The 23,631-nt window shown below is 52.4% G+C and overlaps 2 protein-coding genes across 12 annotated transcripts in view; one reads left to right on the forward strand and one right to left on the reverse strand.

Moving 5' to 3' along the window:
• The window catches only part of LRRC56 (leucine rich repeat containing 56), a 74,107-nt gene extending 68,795 nt beyond the window's left edge, over positions 1-5,312 (forward strand). For 5 of the 6 annotated variants that reach the window (XM_074230706.1, XM_074230709.1, XM_074230711.1 and 2 more), the window contains 5 exons: positions 12-76; positions 784-935; positions 2,577-2,734; positions 4,081-4,402; positions 4,699-5,312. In XM_074230706.1, the coding sequence (XP_074086807.1) occupies positions 12-76; positions 784-935; positions 2,577-2,734; positions 4,081-4,402; positions 4,699-5,023 (1,022 nt within the window). In that variant the 3' untranslated portion in view covers positions 5,024-5,312. The remainder of the gene's footprint in view (positions 1-11; positions 77-783; positions 936-2,576; positions 2,735-4,080; positions 4,403-4,698) is intronic. The other variant, XM_074230710.1, reaches the window with a different exon arrangement.
• Positions 5,313-5,430: 118 nt separating this feature from the next.
• LMNTD2 (lamin tail domain containing 2) lies at positions 5,431-23,420 on the reverse strand. Of its 6 annotated transcripts, none has more exons than XM_074230705.1 (15): positions 23,325-23,420; positions 21,361-21,659; positions 20,941-21,093; positions 20,756-20,843; positions 20,243-20,398; positions 18,422-18,487; positions 18,238-18,323; positions 17,912-18,141; positions 17,693-17,825; positions 17,421-17,616; positions 6,614-6,733; positions 6,274-6,503; positions 6,047-6,168; positions 5,888-5,940; positions 5,431-5,649 (listed from the first exon to the last, which is right to left on the reverse strand). In XM_074230705.1, the coding sequence occupies exons 2-15, from the start codon at positions 21,585-21,587 to the stop codon at positions 5,491-5,493; spliced, it is 2,019 nt and encodes a 672-aa protein (XP_074086806.1). In that variant the 5' UTR covers positions 21,588-21,659; positions 23,325-23,420; the 3' UTR covers positions 5,431-5,490. The 6 variants fall into 6 exon arrangements, with proteins under 6 accessions (XP_074086806.1, XP_074086805.1, XP_074086802.1 ...); XM_074230704.1 differs by having other exon boundaries at positions 20,941-21,126; XM_074230701.1 differs by having other exon boundaries at positions 20,941-21,126; positions 21,361-21,598; positions 23,325-23,406.
• Between the last annotated feature and the right edge of the window lie 211 nt (positions 23,421-23,631).

The following is a 23,631-nucleotide window of genomic DNA, read 5'->3' on the forward strand; positions in this document are numbered from 1 at the left end:
CTTTCTTTTAGGTGTCAGCCGGGTCCTCTGTGGAAATCCCATCAAGGGTCTTCAGGAACGCCGGCAAAAACTGCAAGTAGGTTTCTGGGTTCCCCTTGGGAATAGGCCTCTCATCCCACAACCCAGACTCCCTTAAGAGCCTGCTCCCAAAGAGTCCCTGGGCTGTGATCTGGGTGGGCAGACCAGGAAGGACTCCCCGGAGAAGGGACGGGGTGGAGGCCTGGAGCCCTGCTGAGGACAGAGCTCTCTTGTTCCTTCCCTCTTATAAGAAAGCTCATCCACCCCAACCCAGCTCCAGTGGGGCCCTTCTTGTTGATCCTCCTTGGACCTTCAGCTCCCACATCTCTGGGACCACAGCCCACCCCAGACTGTAGGTCCAGCTGCTGCTGCCAGATACCCCTCTCAGAGTCTGCCCACCAAGTCAGTCAGTCTCAGGAGTAAACCAAGCCTGCCGCCATGGGCCCCCTGGAGCCTAGCTCAAGGGTGTCTGTCAGTCAGCCAAGGTTCCTGTCCCCATCTCTCTCTGGCACAGACGGGCCCCAGACCCTGGCCATACTTCTAAAGTGGGCCTCCCTCCCACATTCTCTAGCCCCCCAGGCAAATGAGAGAGCCTTGCTTTGACTGAGCAGATGCCTCCAGACCAAAGAAGGCACTGCTTGCCTAGCCCCCCACCCAGGGCTCCCCTGGACACATCCCTATCCGGCCCCATAGGTCTTTCTCTCCCCCCAACTTAGGAGAAGGCCTTTCCTCATTCTAGCCCCTGGGGCCTCTTCCTTCTCCCAGGACCACAGTGGACTCACAGCTCTCCAGCCTCCACTGCTGGGACCTGTCAGGTCACCTGGCCGAGAATCCTCTGGTGGGGATGAGGATGGCTTAGACTGGCCTCGGAACTTCTGGGCAAAGTGCCAGGCTCAGAGGGAGGAGCAACAGCCATGGTGAGTTGAGAAGGGTCGGGGTTGTCTGTTGCTCTGCTCTCTCTGGGCCAGAATTCTGGAGAAGGTCTGGGAGCAACAAGTCCCCAGAGGGTCCCCCCCCATGCAGGAGGGCTACAAGCTGAAGTGTGTGTTGGGGGGGAAGCTCTGCTTAGTGTGGGTCAAGCTGGCAATGGAAATAGGCAGGGGGAATGAGACAGGGCTTGGGGAAACCTCCAGGCTCAGCTCCCAGTTCTGTCCTGGACCAGGAACAGGAAGGGGTCAAGGGGTATAGCCACAAGGGTCAGGCTGGACCCAATCTACCTTCCTGCTCTCCCCCTAGCCTCCAGTCTTTGTTATTTGGTCCCCTTTGACACACTCATCAGTGGCCCTCTGTACAATGTCTGCACTCGTACCTACAAAGGGTTAGGGGTTTGTGCTTTAGTGGCTGTGGAGAGGATGAGGATGTGGAAGGGAAGCATTTATTTGGAGAGACTGGGCAGATGGCAGGGACTTGTTGAGACCAGAAGCCATCTCTTGCTTGGGCTATGGAGGCAGCTAGGAGCCTCATTGGCCTCCAGCTCCCTGGTTCCCATGTCCCGAGAGCCAGCTGGGTTACTCTCCCCCAGTGTTCTCTAGTGTCCCTGAAGGCTTGGGGGGGGGTGCCTCAATTCCCCACTAATAGTGTGTCCCTCATTTAGGGGGTCTGCAGCCTCTCTGTTCAGTCCCATTAGCTCTTCCAAACAAATGAACATCCCTCCAATAATCCTGCCCTGCACCACCTGGGGCCTCTGGAGAGGAGGAGGACCAGGCCCATGTCCTTGCTCACTTGTCCTACGGCATGGTCCGACCATGTCCGAGGCCCTGAGTTCAAGACTGGACCTCCTGGCTTCTCAAGAACCCTTAACTAAGTCAGCAGCAACATCAGATCTGGAATCCTAGATCTCTGTGGCCCCCTCGGGATCTGGGGGTTCCATTGACTGGGCTACAACAGAAAGGGCCAAACCCTGAGTGGTTTCTTGGGTAGCCCCTCCCTCCATCCAGATCAGTGCAGGGTGCTAGTGCTTTGGGTGAATGGGACACCATGGGAAAGAGGGAGCAGAGCTGTGCAGGCGTGTAGGCTTCATTTCGCCATGGGGAAGGGCACCAGAATGGCCTTTCCCAGAAGCAGGTGTCTCCAGATCCTACACGGGGCTTCCATCTTGGATGACTGCACCGTGCAAGTGAATAGGCTTGTGAGGGGTCAGGCCTGGTGACCCCATTCCTGCTGGCTCTAAGATCAAGGCTTCCTGCCCCAACACAGAGATCCCCTGGAAGCAGGCAACTCATGGGAAGAGGGATGCCACTAGAAGGGTCCTCCCCCCTTCCATGAGCTGACTTCCATCCCAGCCTTCCCCATTGGTTAGTCCCTTCTCTTTCTTGAGATTCTTTGACAGGACTTCACTGTTCACACTGTGTCTCTCTAGTTAGATCAGCTTGGGGTGGGCACAGTCGGCTCTTTGTCTACAGGGCCTAGCAAGATGCCAGGGGCAGGAGCTGGGGAGAAAGTGGGGCAGCCTGAGAGGAGAGAAGGGTGGGACTTCCAAATGCTCCCAGTGTCCAGGAGGGGAGCTGCAGGGAGGCTGCGGCCAAGGCAGGTGAGCTGCTGAGGATGGGGTCTTTCAGGAGGTTGAATGCGCTGCTGGTGGGGGAAAGCTCCCAGGGTTCCCAGCTCTTTTCCCAGGAGGAAGAGGAGCAGGAGGCGCCAGAGCGGAATGGCCAGGAGAAAGAGAAAACCAGGGCTCCCCTCAGCTGTTGTCCAGGCTCCCCAAGCCCTGGCCCAGGTACCATCCTGTCCTCCCGGCCCCTGGTTGTCCTTCCTGTTCATTCAGGCGTCATCCTGTGCAGACGGTTCCAGAACCAGTCTCAATAACTAGTGGTCCCAGGAACCAGCACCCCAACTCACAGTGTCCCAAGTGGCACCCTTGGGTGCAAGTCTTGTCATTTAGGCTCATGTGCCCTTTTCTGGCCTCTGACACTCTCCCCACCCCAAGACAGATCCTCCAAAGTGGCTGTGCACAGCCCTACTCAGTCAACTCCAGGATTGGAATAAAAATCCTCTGTTGGACCTTCACCACCCTTCCCCCATCTCAGTCTCTAATTCAGCGTGCTAGCCTCCTGGCTGCTCCTCACACCAGATGCTCCCTCTCCAGATGCTAGGCATTTCCCCTCGCTGTGCCTCCCACCTGGCACTCTCTCACGAGATCTTTACTTTTACCTGTCCTCCACACACGCACACACACTCATGCAATCTCTCTCTCTCTCTCACACATACACACACACTCACACACACACACATGCACACAGTCACATGCACACATGCACACACATGCACACTCTCACATGCAACACACTCACATGAACACACACTCATGCACTCTCTCACACACATACACACATGCACAGTCTCTCACACACATACACACTCACACATACATACACACTCATGCAATCTCTCACACACACTCACATGCACACACACATACACACTCACATGCACACTCACACACACTCACATGAACACACACACTCATGCACTCTCTCACACACATGCACAGTCTCTCACACACATGCACACACATACACACTCACATGCACACATGCACACACTCACATGAACACACACTCATGCACTCTCACACACATACACACTCACACACATGCACAGTCTCTCACATACACATACACACATGCACACTCTCACACACATACACACACACTCATACACTCTCTCTCATACACACACATACACACACACTCACACGCATACCCCCTCTGATATCATCCCCATTATTCTCATTTGGACAGCATGTTGCCTCGATGGGACTAGAGAGGAGGGGCCAGTGGCCTGGCATGACTGGCAGCTGGTCTTTCTTGGAAGTGTCTCAGAGACCCTGCAGAGTCCCCAGGAAGGATCCCCTGGACAAAGGCCATGTCAGCATGAGCCTGCTCTGCCTGGATCTCTGCCAGTGTTCCCCAGGGGGTCAAGGCTATTGCCTTTCCCCAACTGCCAACTGTGGCAGCATCAAACATTAGGGATATTTTCCCAAAAGGCACCTCAAAGTGTGTGTAGGGCATGGGTTCCCTGGGGGGGGGGTGCAGCTGACCTGCATTTTTCATTGCCTTTTAGATTCTTCCAAGGTCACCAGCAGCCTCGGTTGGCCGGCTGGGCCCAGTTACCCCTGGATCCCTCCTTGCCTCCAGTACCCATCCCCTCCCCCACTGCCTAGCCCCAGTGGGTGCTCGAGGGCAGAGCTCTGGGGCAGGCGCTTGAGCCTCAACCTCCCCATCGGCCCACTGGCCAACTCAGAGGCAGGGGCCCACTTTGGGGAGAGACTGACTGTGCTAACACCTTTCAAGTGTCTCGGGGCCCTGAGAAGGCCAGGGTCCCAGAACGAGCCAGAGCACCGAGGAGTCAGACCCCTTGGGGGGTCTGGCCTCATCGAGCCCAAGTAAAGAACCCTTTCCCATGCCTGCTCTTCCCTCCCCCCAGCCCCCAGCAGGAAGGAGACTCTTGCTATGTCTTTCCTCCCTCCCTCCCACCTTTGTTTCCATCTATCTCTTGTGCCCGGATCTCTTCTCTCCTCCTCCTCCCTCCTCCCCTGGTGGGAAGGGGAGGGGGCACTAGTTTCCCAGGAATGATTGGGAAGTCCTGGCCCTCACTTTGTGAGAGGTTGCAGAAGGGGAGGCCCAGGCCCCTGCAGGCCTCCCGGGTAGGATGGGTCTTCAGTTGCTTCTTTCCCTTCAGGCCCAGCCCAAGACCCCTCAGACCAGCCACCATGGTGCAGGCCCCTGTGTCTTTCATCTCCTACACACCCTCCCCACTGAAGTCAGCCGCCTCCCTCCTCGGACACCAGGCAGAGAAAAGTGGACCCAAGGGACCAGGCTGTAGGCAGCCCATCCTCCGTTATCCAGCCAAGGCCCCAGAGAAGCCTCTCCGACCCTTCCCCACCCGGCTGCTCCCCAACAGCACCAGCGCCCTACACCGGCTGCCCAATCGGCCCAGCCTGGGAACCACCGCTACCCCACCCCCAACCCCCCCAGCACAGCCCCAGAGGAGCTCCAAGTCTTAACGCTACACTGGCAGCTGGGTCCTGGGAGGGCCCCTGGCACCGGATCTGAGAGCGGCAGCTGACCCCAACGAGGCAGAGCCCAGAAAAGGCCCCCTTGACCACTTACCTAGGAAGACCCTCGAGTCCTGTGACTCTGCAGAGAGCCGGGGGGGATGCCCACTATACCCCCATGTCCTGGGAAGGAGGGCTATGGCGTGGGGAGACCTCAGCCTGGGGAATGGGGGTCAGGACCTCCTCTTTGTCAATTATTCTACTCACTTGGACAGAAATGTAATGTGGTTTATTTTCAGTTAGTACTGGTTAATAGCTAAATGATGTCGCATTTCTGCTCCTGGCTGCCCAAGGCCCGATGCCCTCGCCCCTGTTCCCCTCCCCCCATCAATCACACAGAGCCTCTGGTTCAGCTACTCAAGGCTAATGTATTGTGGATTATGTCTGGGTCCTGCCCACCCCACCCTCCAGCCCCCTCACAGAGGCTCCCTCAGCTCTTTGGTGATGGGGGGGTAACTCAGGTGCTTCAGTCCAAATCTGCTCTCGGCCGTCTTCTGTACGCTAAGGGCCACGATGGGACAGTCCATGTCCACAAACTTCCTGCAGATCCGTGGCTGCAGGAACTGGTTTGCTCTCTGAGGGGAGGGAGGGAAAGGGGAGCTGAGGGCACTGCTGGATTAGCAACTTCCCTCAGACAAAGTCAATCCCACCACACACACACACACACGCACACAAGTGCACACACGCACACACAAACATGCACATGCACACACAGACATACAAACACATACACGCACACACAGACACAAACACACGTGCACACACACAGACACACACAGACACACAGCACAATGCACTATTGGGCACACTCACAGGAATAAACTTGTCCTGCATCTTCTTGCCAATGATGGGCAGCTGTGCTTGCTCTGTTTGGGGAAGATAAAGGGACAGCATGAGGGTCACGTGGCTCCGTCCGTGCCCCAACCCCATCTTGCCACAGACAGAATCCTGGGTGGTAGTGGCAGTAGGCACCTGGAATGCTAGGGAGTGGTACTATGGCACCATGAAGAGACTCCCTATAGGTCACGGTCTCTTTAACTTCCTGCTGCTTGGTGATCTTGCCTATGTTCATGCTGGGGATGGGGTTCGGGGACCTGTTAGGAGTAACAGGGAAATGAAATGAGAATGAATGCATTAAAGCCAGGGTTGGGGAGCTGGCAAGGCTGTGATCAGTCCCACCCCAACTTCCCACTGTGCACCTGCCTCCGTGGGACCTGAGTGGGCCCTCCAGGTCTCGGGGAGGCCCTGGGACCTTGGTCTTCTTTCGGACTCGGGAATACCGGTGGAGTCTCCTGTGGCCTGGGCCCTCTGAGGGCTTCTCTCTGTCGGCCTCAGGAAGAGGGTAGCAGTCGATAGAAACGTCCGTGTGGTCATTGAAGGACTTGGAGGCCTCAGTCACAGAGTGTCGTACCTGATACTCACTCATCACCTGGGGGACTGACCGGTCACCTCATCTCCCCAAGAGAGGAGCCAGAGCCTGCCCTGCCCAGCTTGGGGCAGCCCACCAGAACCCTCCCTCCCACAGCCCCTGCCACTCACCTGTCCTTTGGGGTTCAGCAGGAGAGTGACACAGCCAGGGTTGGTGTAGAAATGGATCAGCTCCTTTTGCAGCGTCTGGGGCACACGCTTTCTTGCCAGACTGACCCCTTCACCCCATACCTGCCCCAAGAGCCCTGTCAGACCAGGCCCCACTTGGGGCAGCCACATACTGACAGGGAGGTATCTGGGAGAGGCCAGGCCCAAGTGAGGGGAGGCTGCCCAGCCCAGGGAGCAGAGCAGTCCTGGTGAAGAGGCTCTGGAGTTCTGATAATGCAGAGTTCTAGAACCAAGTGCCATCTCTCACAAGGAAGGGACTAGGAGGTGCTGGCTAGTGGTAGTCATAAGGAGCCGTCTGAAAACTGACAGCTGGGATTCCACCCCTGAACACACACACACACACACACACACTCTGTTATTACTGGATTGGCCTCCTGAGTTGGAGAAGGGGACTAAGGGGCCCATTCCCCTTCTCCAACTCAGGGGGCCAATCCAGATAACCAGGTGCTCCTAAGGGTGAATACCTTCCAGGAGTTGGGAAGAAGAACCATATCCAGTAGTGTGAGCATACATTCCTTGATATAGAAGCCAGTTTCCACACACACTCAGAGACTTTAAGAGTCCTGCTGAATGGGACAGACTCTGTGTCCCTGCACACCAAAGGGGAGCTCTGGAATGATTAAACTGCCTTGACCATTAAGTACAATATCTCAGAAATGCATATGCTGAGAATATAATTGTATCTACTGGCTGACTATTAAGGGACACACCAGAGGCGGCTTGTGAGTTGTGGTGCCCAGTGTATATTACTTGACTAGAAAGTAGCATCTGCCCTAGGGAGACATGACCTGACTATGATCACCAAGAGTAATGGAAACTCTTTAGCCCTGGAAATATGGTACCAGATCTCTAACCTTATGGACTCAATCCTTGATTGTTCTATCAATGCCAGGACCCACAGACCCTGGCAGTCAGCTCGGCAGAAGGCTGGGGTAAAGATAGAGGGGACATGATCAATGAGATGGAAAGAGAAGAGGGAATAAATAGCCATTTAGATAGCACCTATATTGTGCTAAAGACTAGTTGCTAGAGGGGTACAGTAACTTGCCCAAGGTCACACAGCCTTGGATCCAGGTTGGACACCTCCACTATGCCCCTTGGGGGACTTCCAGATGTCATTTGAGCCTGCTATGGATCTTGTGGAGAAGCTGAGGATGACTGGACTGAAGGGAAAATGACCTTGGAGTTCCTAGGGCTAACTGGGAACTGTGCTATGAAGCCTGTGTCCCAGGCAGCACTGGAGACAAGAATAAGAGCCAGTCTGCCGGCCTTGTACCTTCAGGAAAGCCTTTTCTAGAGGGCTTTCCCATTCACCAAACACTCCACTGAAAGAGGAAACCATCCTGCTGGTAGCATGAAGAGGGTCCCAAAAAGACAGTCACCAGAATTAAGTTTGGGGCAGATGGACGAATCCCACCAGCATAGTAACCTGATACAGATAAGTGATGGCCCTGAGGACAACACAAGTGAGGCCAGTCCTGACTGGCTCTCAGAATCAGGGATGCCGAAAACAGGGCATACTTAGTCTTGACAGGCATCAGCGCTCATCTGCTGGACAACGGGAGTTGGAGCAAGGGTCAAAGTGTGCCGAGACACTCTGGGTCACTCTGGGACCTGGTCCTACTGGAATGGCCAGTTGCAGGGCCCCAGAAACCATTATTTTCTTTGTGGCTTCTTCACAATCCAAGCCTGTAAGGGCTTGGCCACTGTTAGCAATGCTCAAGGTAATGTGAAGGCCAAAAATAATCCAAAGAGGGAAAGGCTTTGGAGGAGTTGGGAAACCTGAAGAAGCTGACAGACCCAAAAAGGAAGATGTTAAGGAAATCATTGAGCAGGGAAGAGGACAGGCCAGGAAAATGTGACCCCTCTGAGAAAACAATAAGGGTCCCCAAATTTCCACCCCAAATTAAGGACTGAAAGGACATGAAAAAGGGTGGGGGGAGATATTCCATGGGCCATAAACTCTCTAAGAGTTGACAGCATGGAGAATTCTGTGCAATATTGAGGTGACCAAAAAGATGAGAATTGAGACAAGGTCAATAGAAGGAAGCAGGGATGTTTAGCCTTTTTTCAGGGGGCAAGAGCTAGGCAGATCCCTAGGGATCTCCAAGTCTAGGCTGGGTGCCACTTGAGAAAGGCCATTAGAAGGAATTTTTGCTCAAGTGTGAGATGGCCTCTGACCCTCCTTCCAACACAGAGCTTCATAGATCATACACATGGCACCCATTAAGGCAACCTTAACCACTGACCTATAAACTTTGGGTTTGTGACTTGGACTAAAGCTTTCTCAAATGTGTGATCAAAGGGAGGGATAGAAGATCCCCCAGCTTTGTCAAGGGCAAGTCATACCTACCCCAGGTTGCCTCTGAAGTGTCTTCCCTTGACTTCCATCCTCACTGAGAGCAAGTTCCCAGAGTTAGGCTAACACCCCCTCCAGGACTCTAGAGGTATCACGGAGGGACAATGCTTTATTTTCAAGAGTTCTCAACTGAAAATCAACTCCATGAACTGTCTTTTAGAGCTGGGTATTCATTAATATGGGCAGCTGGGTGGCAGCAGTGCACAAAGTGCTCTTTTCCAGGTTACCTTGAGTAGGAGAACTGCCACTCTGGGTCCCTTTGTGCGTTCTGTCTCTTGAAAGTTTAGAGTCCTCAGCCCATGAGTTTTATCAGAGAGCTCCTAAGACTTGATCCCTTCATGTTGCCATCTTGGCTCCGCCCCTTCATTTTATTTCTTTCTGACCTTGCAAAGTCATCAGCTTTCTTTAGTTCCATTCTGCATTTGAAGGAGTTATTTTCTTCAGAGAGCTTTTTTAAAATTTCCTTTTCCAGCTGCCCAATTCTGCTTTTTAAAGGCATTCTTCTCCTCATTTGCCTTTTGTTTTGCTTTTTATCCATTTGGCCTAAACTGGTTTTTAACATATTATTTTCTTCAGTATTTTTTTGTATTTCTTTCACCAAGCTGCTGATTTGGTTGTTATGATTTTTCTGCATCACTCTCATTTCCCCTCCCAATTTTCCCTTCACCTCCCTTAATTGCTTTCCAAAGTCTTTTTTTGAGCTCATCCATAGCCTGAGCCCATTTTCTATTTCTCTTAGAGGCTTTGTATACAGAAGCTTCAAATTTGTTGTCTTCTGAATCTTCCATGGGACCAAAGTAATTTTCTATGGTCAGATTCAGTTTTTTCTTTTGTTAACTCATTTTCTCAGTCTAAGACTAATTACTTCACTTCCAAGGCTTTGGGGGACACCCCACTGGGACTGTTATTCCTTCAAGGTCTTGTACTCTCTTGCCTGTGCTTTGATATGTAGATGACCACAGGCAATCCCCTCTGCCCTGAAGCTGTGAGGAGGATCCCTGCTATCTTAGTATGGAAGCCCAAATTATAACCTGAATCCGAGTGTAGGCAAATAGCAGAGTCCTGCCCAGGGAGAGCAGAGAGATTTCTGCAGTCTTCCCCTACCCTTTACCATCTGTGGGCTGCAGGCTGGCTTCCCTGATTCCCGCTGCAGGGTCTTACTGCAGGGCAGTGCTCCTCACTCTGCACTCATTCTGGTGCAGCAGAGTTCTCTTACCAGCCCTTCAAGCTGTTCCTGGTGATCCTGGGTTGTGCTGTGCACATGGCTTTAACAATTTGGATGTTACACCATTTGGTACACAGTATTAATACTACTGCATCATCTATGGTACTTTTTTTTGGGCAATATGTAGTTTCCTTCCTTGTATCTTTTAATTAAATATACATTTTTTAATGCTTTTGCTTTGAGATTACAATTGCAATTCATACTTGATTTTTTATTTATTTAAACTTTTTTTTATTTATTTAAGGCAGTGGGGTTAAGTGACTTGCCCAAGGTCACACAGGTAATTATTAAGTGTCTGAGGTCAGATTTGAACTCAGGTTCTCCTGATTCCAGGGCCAGTATTCTATCCATTGTGCCACCTAACTGCCCCTCCTACTTTATTTTTTAACTTCAACTGAACCATAATAGATTCTGTTCTAGACCCTTATTTTTACTCTGTGTTTCTCTGTTTAAATATAAAAGAAAGTTTTGTACGATTCTGGTTTTGGATTCACTCTGTTATCTGTTTCTGTTGGGTGAGTTAATCTTGTACACATTTACAGTTATGATTACTATTTCCATCCACTTTATTTTCCTTCTTTGTCTCTTTTTGACTTTGATTCTCTGTCTCTCAGTTTGTCTGTCTCTGTCTCTCTTTGCTTTCATTCTGCTTCTCCTCACAAGTATTTTGCTTCTGACCTTTGCCTTCCCCAATCCACTCTCCTATGAGTCTCTCCCCTTTTCTCATTCCTCTACTCTTCTATATGTCTATAGGGTAAGATAGATTTTATACCCCAATTGTGTAAGTTATTCCTTCTTTGAGTCAATTCTGATGAAAGTAATATTGCCTACCCTTCCATCTTTCTTTCTACTGCAATTGCTTTTTTTTGCACCTCTTCATGAGGGAAAATTTAACTCATTCTACTTTTCTCTTCTTTTCCAGTGCAATTATTTTTTTTACCCCATAATTTTATCTGTTTACTTTTTTGTTTTTTTTGGACATCATGCCATTATATTAAGGTATATCCACCCCCCAGGATAGTTTATATAAATAGCCTAATAGTGATAAAGTTCTCAAAGTTACAACTATCATGTTCCTGTGTAATAATTTAAACAGTTTAACCTTATTGAATCCTTTATGTTTTCCCTTTCTTACTTTTTTTTTTTTGCTTCTCTTGAGTCTTGCATTTGAAAATCAAATTTTCTGTTTGGCTCTGGTCTTTTCATCATGGATGTTTGACAGCCCTCTATTTCATTGAAGGTTCATTTTCTCCGCTGAAGGATTATACCCAATTTCTCTGGGTTGGTGATTCTTGGTTGTAATCATAGCTACTTTGTTTTCTGGTTTATCATATTCCAAGACCTAATTCTTGTGTAATTCTGATTGTGGTTCCATGATATTTGAATTCTTTCTTTCTGGCTATTTATGGTATTTTCTCCAATGTATCCAAGAGTTTTCATTTTTGGAATCTCTTTTAGAAGGTGATAGGTGAATTCTTCCAGACCCTTCATCAAGGATCTGTTCAAAGTTTTCCTCCTGCCAGAAGGGTTTGGGAAGCAGAGGAGGTATCAAAGGCAAAGCAAAGGTCTTTCTTCCCCCACAGGCTCCCAGGCAGTTCACACTTAATTCAACTTCATAATTAAAGGTCCCTTTGGCACTCAGTCTGTGACCTGTGAGCAAACTGAATGATGAGACTGTCATCACTTCCTTGAGTGAGATGGGGTTGTTAATCAGTGGTCACCCCACATTTCCGTGGTTAATTAGACTAACCAGGGGAATGTTATGCACAGTGTCCCAGATATTTGACATGGCTTCCTCAGGAGCTTGAGTGACAGGCATGACTTGTGTGCACCCAAAGAGTGGTGTTCAATGGTTCCAGGCCAACCTGAATGTACTTGCCCAAATTTTCACTGAGATTTGGATCATTAATGCTGAGCAGACATGGGCTAGGAATCTGACACTCAGAAGACATTTGGTGAAGATCTATGTCGGATGACCCAGAAACAAGATTACCTTTGGGAGCCTTCTCCCAGTCAGCTGGGGAGGAGTTTAACAGACTGATGGAGGCACATTGATGGGGGGAAAATTCACAGCAAAAGCAAGTGAAAAAACTGTCTATCTGGCCTTCAAAGTCCTCCACCGTTTGTCTCCTCCTTTCCCAACTCATTGAGTATGGCTCCCTTCAAGCACTCCAGTTTCAATCCCACTGCCAATTTCCTCTTAAATTCTTGCTCATCTTCTACATAAGGGTTCCCTATTGTTAGTGCTCTTTGGATGTATTTGCTTGTCTGTGTCTTTTGTAGACACACACACACACACCCAGAATATAAATTTGAGAGAAGGAGCTGTTTCATTTTTGTGTAGCAAATCACTCAAATGAGCATTTGCCTTGTGGGTTGAAGTCCCCAGAGGGTACTGACCAGGTATAAACCTGGGGCTGTTGCTCATGAGCCCCCACTGGTGTATTTCCTATTCATGATTAGCAAGTAATCTTGACTTTTTTTTTTGCAAGGAAATGGGGTTAAGTGGCTTGCCCAATTATTAAGTGTCTGAGGTCAGATTTGAACTCAGGTACTCCTGACTCCAGGGCTGCTACTCTATCCACTGTGCCACCTAGCCACCCCTTGATCAGCAAGTAATCTTAATTAGCTTTTAGCAATGGTATTTACTAAGGCAGCATATACAGTTGCTATGTAACCTTCCCCCTTGAATCAGAGATGCACTTTTCCCATCCATACAAGATCCCTGGAGCAAACAGCTTCAAACTTAAAGGACAAAGGGAGTGAAACACATCTGTATGGGGCAAAGGCATATCCCACAAATCCTGGCCCAGGGGGTATACCCATGAAGTATTTATCCTCTCCAAGTGAGGCATCTCTCCTGCTTGAATTTCTTTGCTTGACTGGGATGAGCTGCTGACACCCTGAGATGTCTCTCAACTTTGCATTGCATTCAAGGACTAGCAAAGTTGCTGCTTCCCCAAGACTTGAGGTTATTGCTATCAGATCCAGTAGGTTCAGGCTATTTCTGGCTCTCACAGAGTCTCCTGAGAAACTCCCTCCTCCCACAAGCAGCTTCCCTCTGGGACTCAGCTAGGTTCACCCACTCCTCTGGATTCCATGACTCCAAAGTGATTTGCTATAAGTCTGGAGACCCAGGGATATAACTTGATTTACTCAACCAGTCACAAGATGTCTCCAGTGCAGAATCCATTGCCTTTCACTCAGTGGACACAAATTCTATGATCTTTTCAAATTAATTGTGATGAAACTACTAGAAAATTCCCTAAATCTCTCATTTACTCAGGTGATTGAAGTGAGAGTAAAATGCCTACCCTAGTTTCCGTTGTTCTTTTCAGCTCAGGGTCTAGAATGTGCTTGTTAAATGTCTGCTTCCACTTGTCAAATTTTTAAGAAAGGAAGCAAATGAATGGCTAAATCTGATAATCCCTCTCCTCAGTTCTGATCCTCCTTGGCTTCTTTGATGCTGCAAACCCAGATAGTTCTCCTCTCTGAATTTCCCCCATATCGTTCTTCCCTCTTGCTCTTCTGCCATGTCTGACCAGTCCTTCTCAGCCCTCCTTAACTGCATCCCTCAGGGATGAGTGTCTATCAGGAAGACTCTCTCTTCTCTCTGGTCTCTCAGTGAGTCCATGAGCTCCCCTGCATTCAATAAGTCTTTCTTGGCCCAGGACTTACAAATCTATATACCCACTTCATACATATATGCCACTTTGTGCACATTTTGAACTGAAGGAATTTCAAAAGTCCACATGCCCCCAAAGGACTCATTAGCTTTCCCTCAAAACCACTTCCAATAACATTTCTGCCTGGGGCAACCCCCCAACCTAGCCCTCAAGGTCATACTCTTGCTTACTCCTCACTTTCACCCAACCCTCCCATTTCTATGTTACTCAATCTTCTCACACCTCCACATCTGACTCCTCATTTCAGATCTCCACCCTAGCATTCAGTCCCTTTAATAGTCTTCAAATTGGTCTCATCAGGGTCTTCCTTCCACTGTCCCTCTGATTCACTTTGTGTCCAGCAGCCCAAGAAATTCTCTTAAAGGACACATCTGGCCTTATCATTCTCCTCTGGAGCCCAAACAGAAACCCTGCTCATTACATGTGAATCCCCCTTCACTGGCCTTTTTTGTCTTCATCCATAGCATTTGTGCTATAGATGTGTGATAAATGTTTCTTGAATGACTGGAATTAACCACTTACCAAAAGGAGAAGTGAAAGACATATGACTTGGCAAAATTTAGAGGAACTCATAAGGGGAATTATTCCTATTCTAGACAGGATCATGACTGACAAGAAAGTGTTGGACCCTGGGTCAAAGAACGTGGGCTAGAAAAACTGTTCAGAAAACAATGAAGAGATCTACTCATTGCCTGCCAGAGAATATGGAGAAGCATAGGAAGACTTCCATGAACTGACCAAGAAGGAAGGCAGCAGAGTTGAGACTCATAGGCTGTGACTACAACATTGTCCATGGGAAGAACTCCATCATGGAACAGTTAAAACCGAGTGTGCTTGGCCCCAAAGAGGAGGCATAAGAAGATACCTTGCCCCATTCCTCACAGAGGGAACCATGGATGGGCAGCATTGTATTCATCACTTGTGTGTAGCATTTTTCTTCTTCTCCGGTATTTTTCCTTCTCTCTTTAAAAGACAACTCTTTATTATAAGAAATGATTCTCACAGCAGCTAGGAACCCTGGAGTCAGAAGGACCCGAGTTCAAATTTGACCTCAGATGCTTAATAATTACCTAGTAGTGTGACTTTGGGCAAGTCACTTAACCCCACTGCCTTGCCAAAAAAAAAATGAAATGATTCTCTAGAACAGGGAAGTGGATGAATGACAGGGGGATGTAAAATAAGCAGATATCAATAAAAACCATTTTTGTTTAACCATCCAGTGCTGAGCACAGAATAGACTCTAAATCAACATTAACCAAATTCAGAGGGAGGAGAGAAATCTGGGATACTCCCCTAGATCTGGGGAGAATTCATTTCAGAAGATGCAAATAAAGGACAGGTATGAGCTCATGTTTTCAAATATGCTAAAGGAAAGAAGCCCTCCCAAGGGACTCCCTGTGCTCCTAGAAATCCAATTCAGGAAACTACAAGCAGAAATTCCTCTGAAGAGAGTCATCCCCTCTTTTCTTCGGCCAGAGATCCTTCTATTCAAAAGGACTCCAAACAAATGGAAGCAGATGTTTGGCATCCATTGGAACCAGGCTCCCATTTGGAGGGAGCTGACACAAAAGATAAAACCACTTTGAAGTGGGAGAGGGCTAAGGGTCAGGAAGATGAACAGCAAGGATTCCACAAACCCACTGCATGGGGGAAAGACAATGAGAGGCCAGAATACCCAGCTTCATTACCTTGCTTTATACTGGGGAGGACAGAATACCAAAGGCAATGGAGTGATCCTGTGCAAGGTCTGAAAATATCCTGGGATGTTACTGCTCCAAGAGAAATGTGAATGGACCTCAACAGGCACAGGGCTCACAGTCATGAAGGCTTCAGAATTCTGATGGAGGCAGTGACCAATGGGACCACCAAGGACCGATAGGGAAGCCAAGCTCCTGCCTCTTGGTAAACAGATAGGAAACTAGAGGGGCTCGATGAGATGGGTCAGTGTAGTGATTGACTTGACTTGGCTATACAAGGGAGCTCTAGGGGACAGGTGAGAAGGGGATTCACTGAAAAAACACTTTAAAAGAAGAAAAAAAAGGAAATTCCCAAACTGTCTCAAGTATCTTGCATCCTAGGGCAGGAGAGGATCTGAGAGAAAAGCTGTGGAAAAGGTGGGGAGGGGGGAATGGTTCTACAGAACCAGAGGAGGACAAATGGCCTGATTGCCTTCACACCCACAAAGTGAAGAGAATAGTAATGAAAAAGGACATCTTTGATTCCTGGCAGAGTTCAAGAAGGTGGTGTTCTTCCAAAGGAAAGGAAGCAGCAAGGCCTCCCTTTCAAGGCCAGTCTGGCTTCCTGGAGGCCAGGCACAGCCAGATTCACCTGACTCTCTTTGCTGGCAGGGTCACTGACCTCATCAGAAGGAAAATCTTTCCTGTTTTAGTCAGCCAGCTCTGCAGTCAGTGAGCCCAGAGTCAAACAGCACAAACTCTTGTGACAAAGAAGGATCTGAAAGGTTAAGTGACAAACTCTAACAAGAAGCCATCCATGTCTCAATGGGAGAGGTGACAGGAATCTGTCCAGATGGGGACAGCAATGAGATGGAAAGTCCAGTTTTCATGATAGGCATTTAGATGACTTAGACTTCCGCAGATGCTGAGCTGCCAAAAGTGGGGAGAAGTGTATCCTCCAGAGCCTTCCTCTGTCTCTCCTTTGCTCTTGACCCAGTTGCTCCCCAAGCTTCCTTCCTCAGCCAGTAGTGTCAGTTGGACCCTCCATGCCTCTCCACATCTCCTAACTGACCTGTTTCATTTTCTTCACACCCAAAGATCCATTGGCATGGATGAATTCCTGGCTCCAGTCATCTCACTTACCCACTGCCATGAGCCCTCTACCATCTGAGCCTTGATCTAGAGAGACCCCCCTTTCATTCATGTATTCACATCCTCAACCACCATTAATTACCTGGTGTATGCACTTACCTGCACTCGTGCTGGTCAAATATATTCCAGAAAAGGGATAGCCCTGCAACTAACTGGATCCTGCCTGCCCCCTCCTCTCCTGTTACTGGCATCTGGGACATAGTAACAGTTAGCCAGCTCTTCCACCACCCCCCCCATATCTTGGCAAGTCTCAGGTCAAACACCTAGCTTGAGTCAGAACCAACAGAATCTGCTCCTGCCCCACCTCAGCAGGTGCTCCCTGCTCACCGGGATCACCAGAATCAGCAGACACAAGAAGGGCTGGCAGTCACCAGCCTCTGTTTGCCCTCTCTCCATCCACAATCCCTTTGTGGTTAACAGTGGATAGAGGTTGGGCTTTAGGTAAGGGGAGAAACCACCTGGGCCCAGACAGAGCCTCAGTCTGGTCTCCCTCCAGTCTAGACAGGGGGCCTCCCAGACTGGGCTCTCCAGGGGCACATCACACCGGGGCAGGAGTTCTCCTCAACTTCAGACCTGGGAGATCCTCTCAGAGGATGCCCTGGCTCTCTCTCAGGCCTCCCGGCACATCATACTAGGGGGCAGGGGCACAGACCGTGATGTGATGTTGTGGGGCCAGCAGCGTGTCCTTGGGGAAGCGGTAGACACAGACAGGAAACTGGTGGATAAGCTGCTTGAGGACAAAGCCACTGATGTCCACGCTCTCCTGCAGGGACTCATTGAGGACCCGTATGAACTTGCCATGCTTGTCAATCTTCACAATCTTCAGGTAGGAGTCAAAGGCCTTCCTCCTGGGGAGAGGACAGCCTGGGATGGGAAGGGCCAGGAACAGCACCACCCCAGTCCCATCTCTCATGGGACACTCACCCGCCTTGGTCTTGGAGAAAGCTGGAGGTAGACTCCTGCTTGGCCAGGCCGATGCCAACCACAGCAGCCCCAAGGCTGCTACTGCTATCCACAAGTTTCTTGGGACTTCTGAGTTCCAGGTCAGGGAGGACCCCTGTCCAGAGAGTGCAGGTCAGAGCTGCCCGGGCCCCATCCCCAGGCTCCCTGGGCTATTGTGGCTGGGGCAGCTGAGCTGCTCACCAGAGGTGCTGGCCTCCTGCTCCTGGGGCGGAGGGGTGAGGGAAGGGCTGGAGTCAGTGCCTCTGGAAGACTGGCTGCCACTGTGGTTTGTGAAGTAGCCTTCCGTTGTAGTGGTGGAGAGGAGGGAGCTGGCCAGCACTAGGCTCCAGTCCACGCTCTTCTTGATGTTGGCAGGCTTCTCCCATGTGGGGCCAGGGGAGTCTGGGCTGTCCAGGATAGGGAAAGTGCGCCTGAGGGAGAGGTGAGAGAAATCCTTGATGGGACACATGGGATGGTGGGGTGGGGGTGGGGGAGGAGGCTCAATCTCCCAAACCCAAGGGCTGTACTTCTTGCTATAGATGTCCTCAAACAGGTTGGGGTAACGCTGAGCCACACTGTTCCAATCCACGTCCTCCAGGCGGAAGTGAGGCCCCTGAGAGACGCAGAGGTGGTGTCAGGGACTAGCAAGTACATGTCCTCACCCGAGAACCCTGACCAAGAGCTTCCCCCCCACCCCCACCCCAGCTTTACCTCTGTAGAACTCCGGTTCAGGGACTCATCACTCAAATCCATCATCAGGGTCTCGGCTGTCACCACCTAGGCAAAAATGGGCTAGTGGGCACAGCTGGGCCCACCTGTCCCCCATGACCCCCTGCATGCTGGCTCCTACTCCTAGATTGGGTGTGGGGGCAAGATGTGGGGAGGAGAGGAACTAAGTAGACAGCCTTAGGGGGACTGGTGAGCCCAGATCATGAGAAGACTGGCTCGAGTCATGCCAAGAGATTTCTTTGGAGAAAGGAAGGAAATAAGCTGTTAGGCCCCCCCCTCCCTCCAGAATGCCAAGACTCAATACAAAACCTTCCTAAGACTCACAAGACTTCCAGGAGGCAGGAGCTAGAACCACCCTAATTTTACAATGGAGGAAACTGAGGCAGACAGAAGTGAAGGGACAAAGTGACTGAGGTTGGATGTGAACTCGTGTCTTCCTGATTCCAGGCCCAGCAGTTGCAACCTCATTCCCAAGGTTGAAGCCAGGCAAAGTTGAGAGTTCATCCCTGGAGGCCCCCGGGGAGCCACGGAAAGTTCTCGAGTGAGGTCACTGACGCCACCAAATGCACAGAGCGCTTGGTGCCTTCTTCTCTTCCTGTGGGTTGAAAGAGGGGTCGGGGAGGAGCGATGTGGGCAATGATTAAGCGCCTTCTGTGTGCCAGGCACTCACACTGTAGAAAAACACTATGACAGAACTGGAAGGACAGCCAGGGTGGAGCACTAACAGATCTGAACAGGGGAAGGTCGGCTTTGGGCCTGACTCCCAGGACATCTCCCAAGGGTGTCCTATTTGCTGTGTCCAACAAGCCAGAGGGAACTGAAGAGATGGCTGGGCAGGGACCCGGCAGAGGGAGCAGGAGCATCAAGGATTCCATAGAGGCCAAGAGGAATCATAGGATCTGGATCTGGCAGCCCAGAGTTCCAATGAGGAGGTTGGAAGCCGTCTGCAGCAGGAAGGAGGTGAAGGAGGGCAGGGGGATCCAAAAGCGACTGCTTAAAAATGATGGCGAGGCAGCAGGAAGAAGTCAGGCGATATTTAGGGAGAGAGCATTCATCAAGCACTTACTGCCTGTATGGACTGGTAAGGTAGAGACAAGAGAAAAACAGCTAGGAACAAGCGAGAGAGAGATGCTCAATAGAGGTAATGTCTGCACATTAAGACTGGAGAGGACAGGAAGACATGTGTTCAAGGTTTTCCTGGACCTGGCCAAGGGCCCCTTCTCCATGGAAGACAGATGAAGGAAGAGACGGTGGACAAGGTGTGGGAAGAAGAGGAGGTGAGGAAGAAAGAAGAACAAATGGGGGCCAGGTTCTCATCAGGGAACCACAAGAAGTCTGAGAGGGCGTAGAGATCCAGGAAGGTCCAGAGATGTTGGCTACCCAGGGATGACGACTGACTCTGTGGGAGATGATGAGACCCACCAAAGGAGAGAAGTCCTCCCAGGAAACCCTGGCAGGAAAGTGGGGATTGCCCCAATTCCAGGAGGAAAGAGGGAATGAATCAGTAATGGAGAGAGCCTGGAGTCGCAGGAAGAAAGATCTTGAGAGGGGTAGATGTGTCCAGGAGATGAGCCAGAGCAACTCAGGAGGGAGAACTGGAGTCTGGAGAGAGAAGCTTCAGTTCAGGGAGCCAGAGGACCTGAAAACTACACAGGGCCATGAGAAGGGCCGTCCAGAGTCTGGCCTGTTTGTGGGCAACAAGGGAAGGCTTCTGGCACAGGGTCCGGAGGGGACAGTTGAGGCAGCTCCACAAGCCAGCGCCCAGCCCATTTGGGCAGGAATGTCCAGGCAGGTTAACTTTACCTCGACGCTGCCTGTCTGAGAGCGTAGTATTCGGCCAGCCCATGAAGTCCGGGCCAGATGCAATAGGCAGGATCGCTGGAAAGCCTGCAGCTCATCCTCCAAGCGTTGCAGATTCTTCTGGGCCTCATGGAGCTGATTCTCCAGCTCTGTTTTCTCCTGCAGGGAGAGACAGAGAAGGGCTGCAGGCCCAGAAACCCGGGGAGAGAGAGCAGGCTGGAAAGAGCAACTGCCCCAGCCCAGCAGCCCTAGGCCCAGCCACCTTGGTCCAAGGGGCTCCAGGCCCAGCAGCCCCAGGCCCAGCTGCCCCAGGTCCAGCAAACCCAAGTCCAGCAACCCTGGTCCAAGGGACCCCAGACCAGCAGCCCAATCCAAGGAGCCTCAGATCCAGCAACCCCAGGCCCAGCAGCCCCAGGCCCAGCAGCCCCAGGCACAACAACCCCAGGTGCAGCAGCCCCAGGCCCAGTAACTCCAGGCATAGTAAAACAGAGGTTCAGACCCCCAGAAGGAAGTCACCTGAGAGGCTTGCTCCTTCTGGTCCCTAACTTCCTGAGTCATTTTCTCAATCTGCTGCTGTAAGGCTTTAATCTGGTCCCTGGAGGTCCTGTAGGAAGGTCAGAGGAGGGCTGTATTTGGGTGTTGGGGGAAGCTTGAGGAAAGGGCTGACCCCCGGGGAAAAAGGCAAGATGGGCACCGCTGACCTTTCTGCTTTGGAGCCTAGGAGCTCCTGGAGGATATAAGTCATCCGCTTCCTGGATTCACACTGTACAGCCTTCCGAAGACCTTGGATTTCTAGTTCCTTTTGAGCCAGCAGCAGTTTCAGAGCCCTTGGCTCCAGGACCTCTGACCGGTAACTGCAATTACCACAGCCATAGGGTCCTTGAACCCTAGTTCAGAGATTGTCCTGGTTTTGACCACTTAGATAGGACTTCAGACCCTGGAGGTTTTGCTGGCCCCAAAACCCCAAGCCCTACCTGCCTCAGGTCCCACAGGCTCTCTGGGCCTCAGCCTCCAGCCACAAGATGCAGGACTTATGCTCCAGAACTGACCTCCCCTCACTCCCCACCCCACCTCCCCAACAGCCCCGGGACTCTGCCAGGACCCTCCATTAGGACTCTTACGGCAGGCTGGTAGGAGACATCAAGGAGGAGGTAGAGGACAGCTTGCCTTGGGCACCATCGTGAGTCATCCCAGATCCTGTGACCTCCAGGGCCTCGCTGCTCCACATGAAGGAGGGCCAGGAGATTGGCCAGGATGGGTGGACCTTGAGTTCCTGCCCCACATCGCTGCCCAACTGCTCCAGGTTGGGGGAGGCATTTTCTCCCTGCTCCACAGGCTGCCCAGCCATCCTTGGTGTTCCTGGAGGGAGTGTGCCCGGGAGAGATGCTTGGGTTATCACAGCCCCTGGGGAGGTGCCCACCTATGGAGGAGAAGCTGCTAAGTCCACAGTGGGGAAGGTGGCCACCTCCTCATGCAGCACCATTCTCTGGCCACCATGACAGAGCCCAACCCCTGGGGGTCCTCACAGCTCCCACTACAGGCCTAAAAGTTCCAGTTACGGCAGAGGGAGGCGCCGCACTTTACAAAAGAGAAAACTGCTTTACAAAGTTTTAGGTTTCCGTCCCCCACCCCTGAGACTGGTGACCACTGGGCCTCCCTCCCAATTGTCCGAGGCAGAACTCCTTCCCTCCCCCCCTCACCGGAGGCAGATTGTGAGCTCAGGGCTCTGGAGCCCAGGCTTTGTTGCTGTTTCCATGGTTATGAGCATTCCCCCACCCCAGGGCCCCAGAAGTAAGAAGGGGCTCCAGCATCCCCCTCCAGACCACTAGGCTCTCCCACAGTGGATGTGGGAAGAATGAGGCTAGGCGGGAGGGTGCTCCCGAGGAGCCTCCCTGACTCGGGTGGGATGACACCATTGAACTTCAGAGAGCTTTCCTTGTACTGTGACCCCATCCCTGGTCAAAGAACGTGGCTTCCTCTGGGGGAGGCAGGGGCACTTCCCCGGGGTGTCCCCATCCTGGCAGGGTCCATCTTGTAGCCCGTAGCCGCCTGCTCCTCCCTTAACGGTCCCCTGCCCAGCTTGAGCCGCGGGAGGCTCAGAAGTGATGGGGGGCACAGCTCCCGGCATGGGGGCACGGCTCCCGGCATGGGGGCACGGCTCCCGGCATGGGGGCACGGCTCCCGGCATGGGGGCACGGGGGCACGGAGCCATATGTCACCCTGGAAGCCGGGCAGGTGGTCCAAAGGCTTGGGGCAAAAAAGGGCCATTTTCGGAGAGCCTTGGAGGATGAGCCAGGGAAGCCAAGGATGCCACCCTGCCTCCGGGCCCCCCAGTGGAGGGAAGACAGGGGCGTGCCCAGGCGGGAAGAGCTTTGGGGGGGAAGGGGGGCCATGCTTAGTCCCGGGGACGAGGAGCCAGCTTCAGAGGGGTGCGGGTGGTGGTCAGGGGGACTCAGGGAGCCCCCCAAAGGGGGACCAGGGTGAGGGGGTGATCTAGAGAAACGCCAGATCAGGGCCCGTGGTGCAGAAAAGTCGCCGGTCGGCCTCCTCTCCCGTGATGTGGGGACCCCCCCCCGCCCCGGCAGCACGTGGGTGAGGCACCCCCTCTGCACGGAGGCAACAAAGGGGGTCCGCCGGCGCGGGGGGCGCGGCTTGGCTGGAGAGAGGCCCCGAGCTGGGCTCCGGATGGGGGGCTGGGGGCAGCAGGGCCTCGGGGAGGACCCCCTTTCCCTCCCTCCCCCCTCCTCCCCCGGAGCACCCCCTGCCGGTCGTGCGGAGGACTCGCAGGGAGCCGGCACCACGTGGGCGGCGGTGTCGCGCGTGCGCAGCCCGAGGGCGGGGGCGCGCCCAGGCTCCGCCTCCCGCGGGGGCGCGCCCCGCCCAAATGGGGGGAGGCGGGGGGGGCCTACGCCTGCGAATCGGGTGCCTCGGCCCAGATGGCGGGGTCAGAGGGCACGGCGAGGGCAAAGGTCGGAGATGACCAGCGGGGCGGGCCAGGGGAGCCCCCGGAACGCCCGCCCCTTCCCTCCGCCCAGCCCGAGGCCGAACCAGGCAGGCCACGTGACCGCACAAGCCTCACCCATACCTGCCCGCACGAATCTGCGACCCAAGGAAGGGGGCGGGGCGACCCCAGGTAAACGTGAAGAGGAGGGAAGCGTGGAGTCGAGTCTCGACGCGGCAGCCAATGGATGCCTGGCGGAGGAGTGCGAGGCGGGGCCCCCGTCGGGGGCTAGCCAATGGGAGTGCAGGCTGCGGCGGGGTGGGGCAAGAGGCCTCCGGCCAATGGGGGCGCCTGGGGTGGGGCGGGGCGGGGCCTCGGGCCAATAGGGGCGCGGGGCGGGGCGGGGTTCGCGGGAATCGGCTAATCGGGCGGTGGCGTGGGGCCGCGGGGC

This window comes from Macrotis lagotis, chromosome 3 (genome assembly GCF_037893015.1).
Source record: "Macrotis lagotis isolate mMagLag1 chromosome 3, bilby.v1.9.chrom.fasta, whole genome shotgun sequence".
In the NCBI taxonomy this organism is placed as follows: Eukaryota; Metazoa; Chordata; class Mammalia; order Peramelemorphia; family Peramelidae; genus Macrotis; species Macrotis lagotis.

Bases quoted from the DNA above. Each gene is read 5' to 3' on its own strand.
- LMNTD2 (XM_074230704.1), bottom strand. From the start codon at position 21,587: ATGGCTGGGCAGCCTGTGGAGCAGGGAGAAAATGCCTCCCCCAACCTG. The intron at 18,324-18,421 runs GTAAAGCTGGGG...TGCGTCTCTCAG, and splicing joins TGAACCGGAGTTCTACAGAG to GGGCCTCACTTCCGCCTGGA. The intron at 17,617-17,692 runs GTGAGTGTCCCA...TCCTCTCCCCAG, and splicing joins TTTCTCCAAGACCAAGGCGG to GAGGAAGGCCTTTGACTCCT.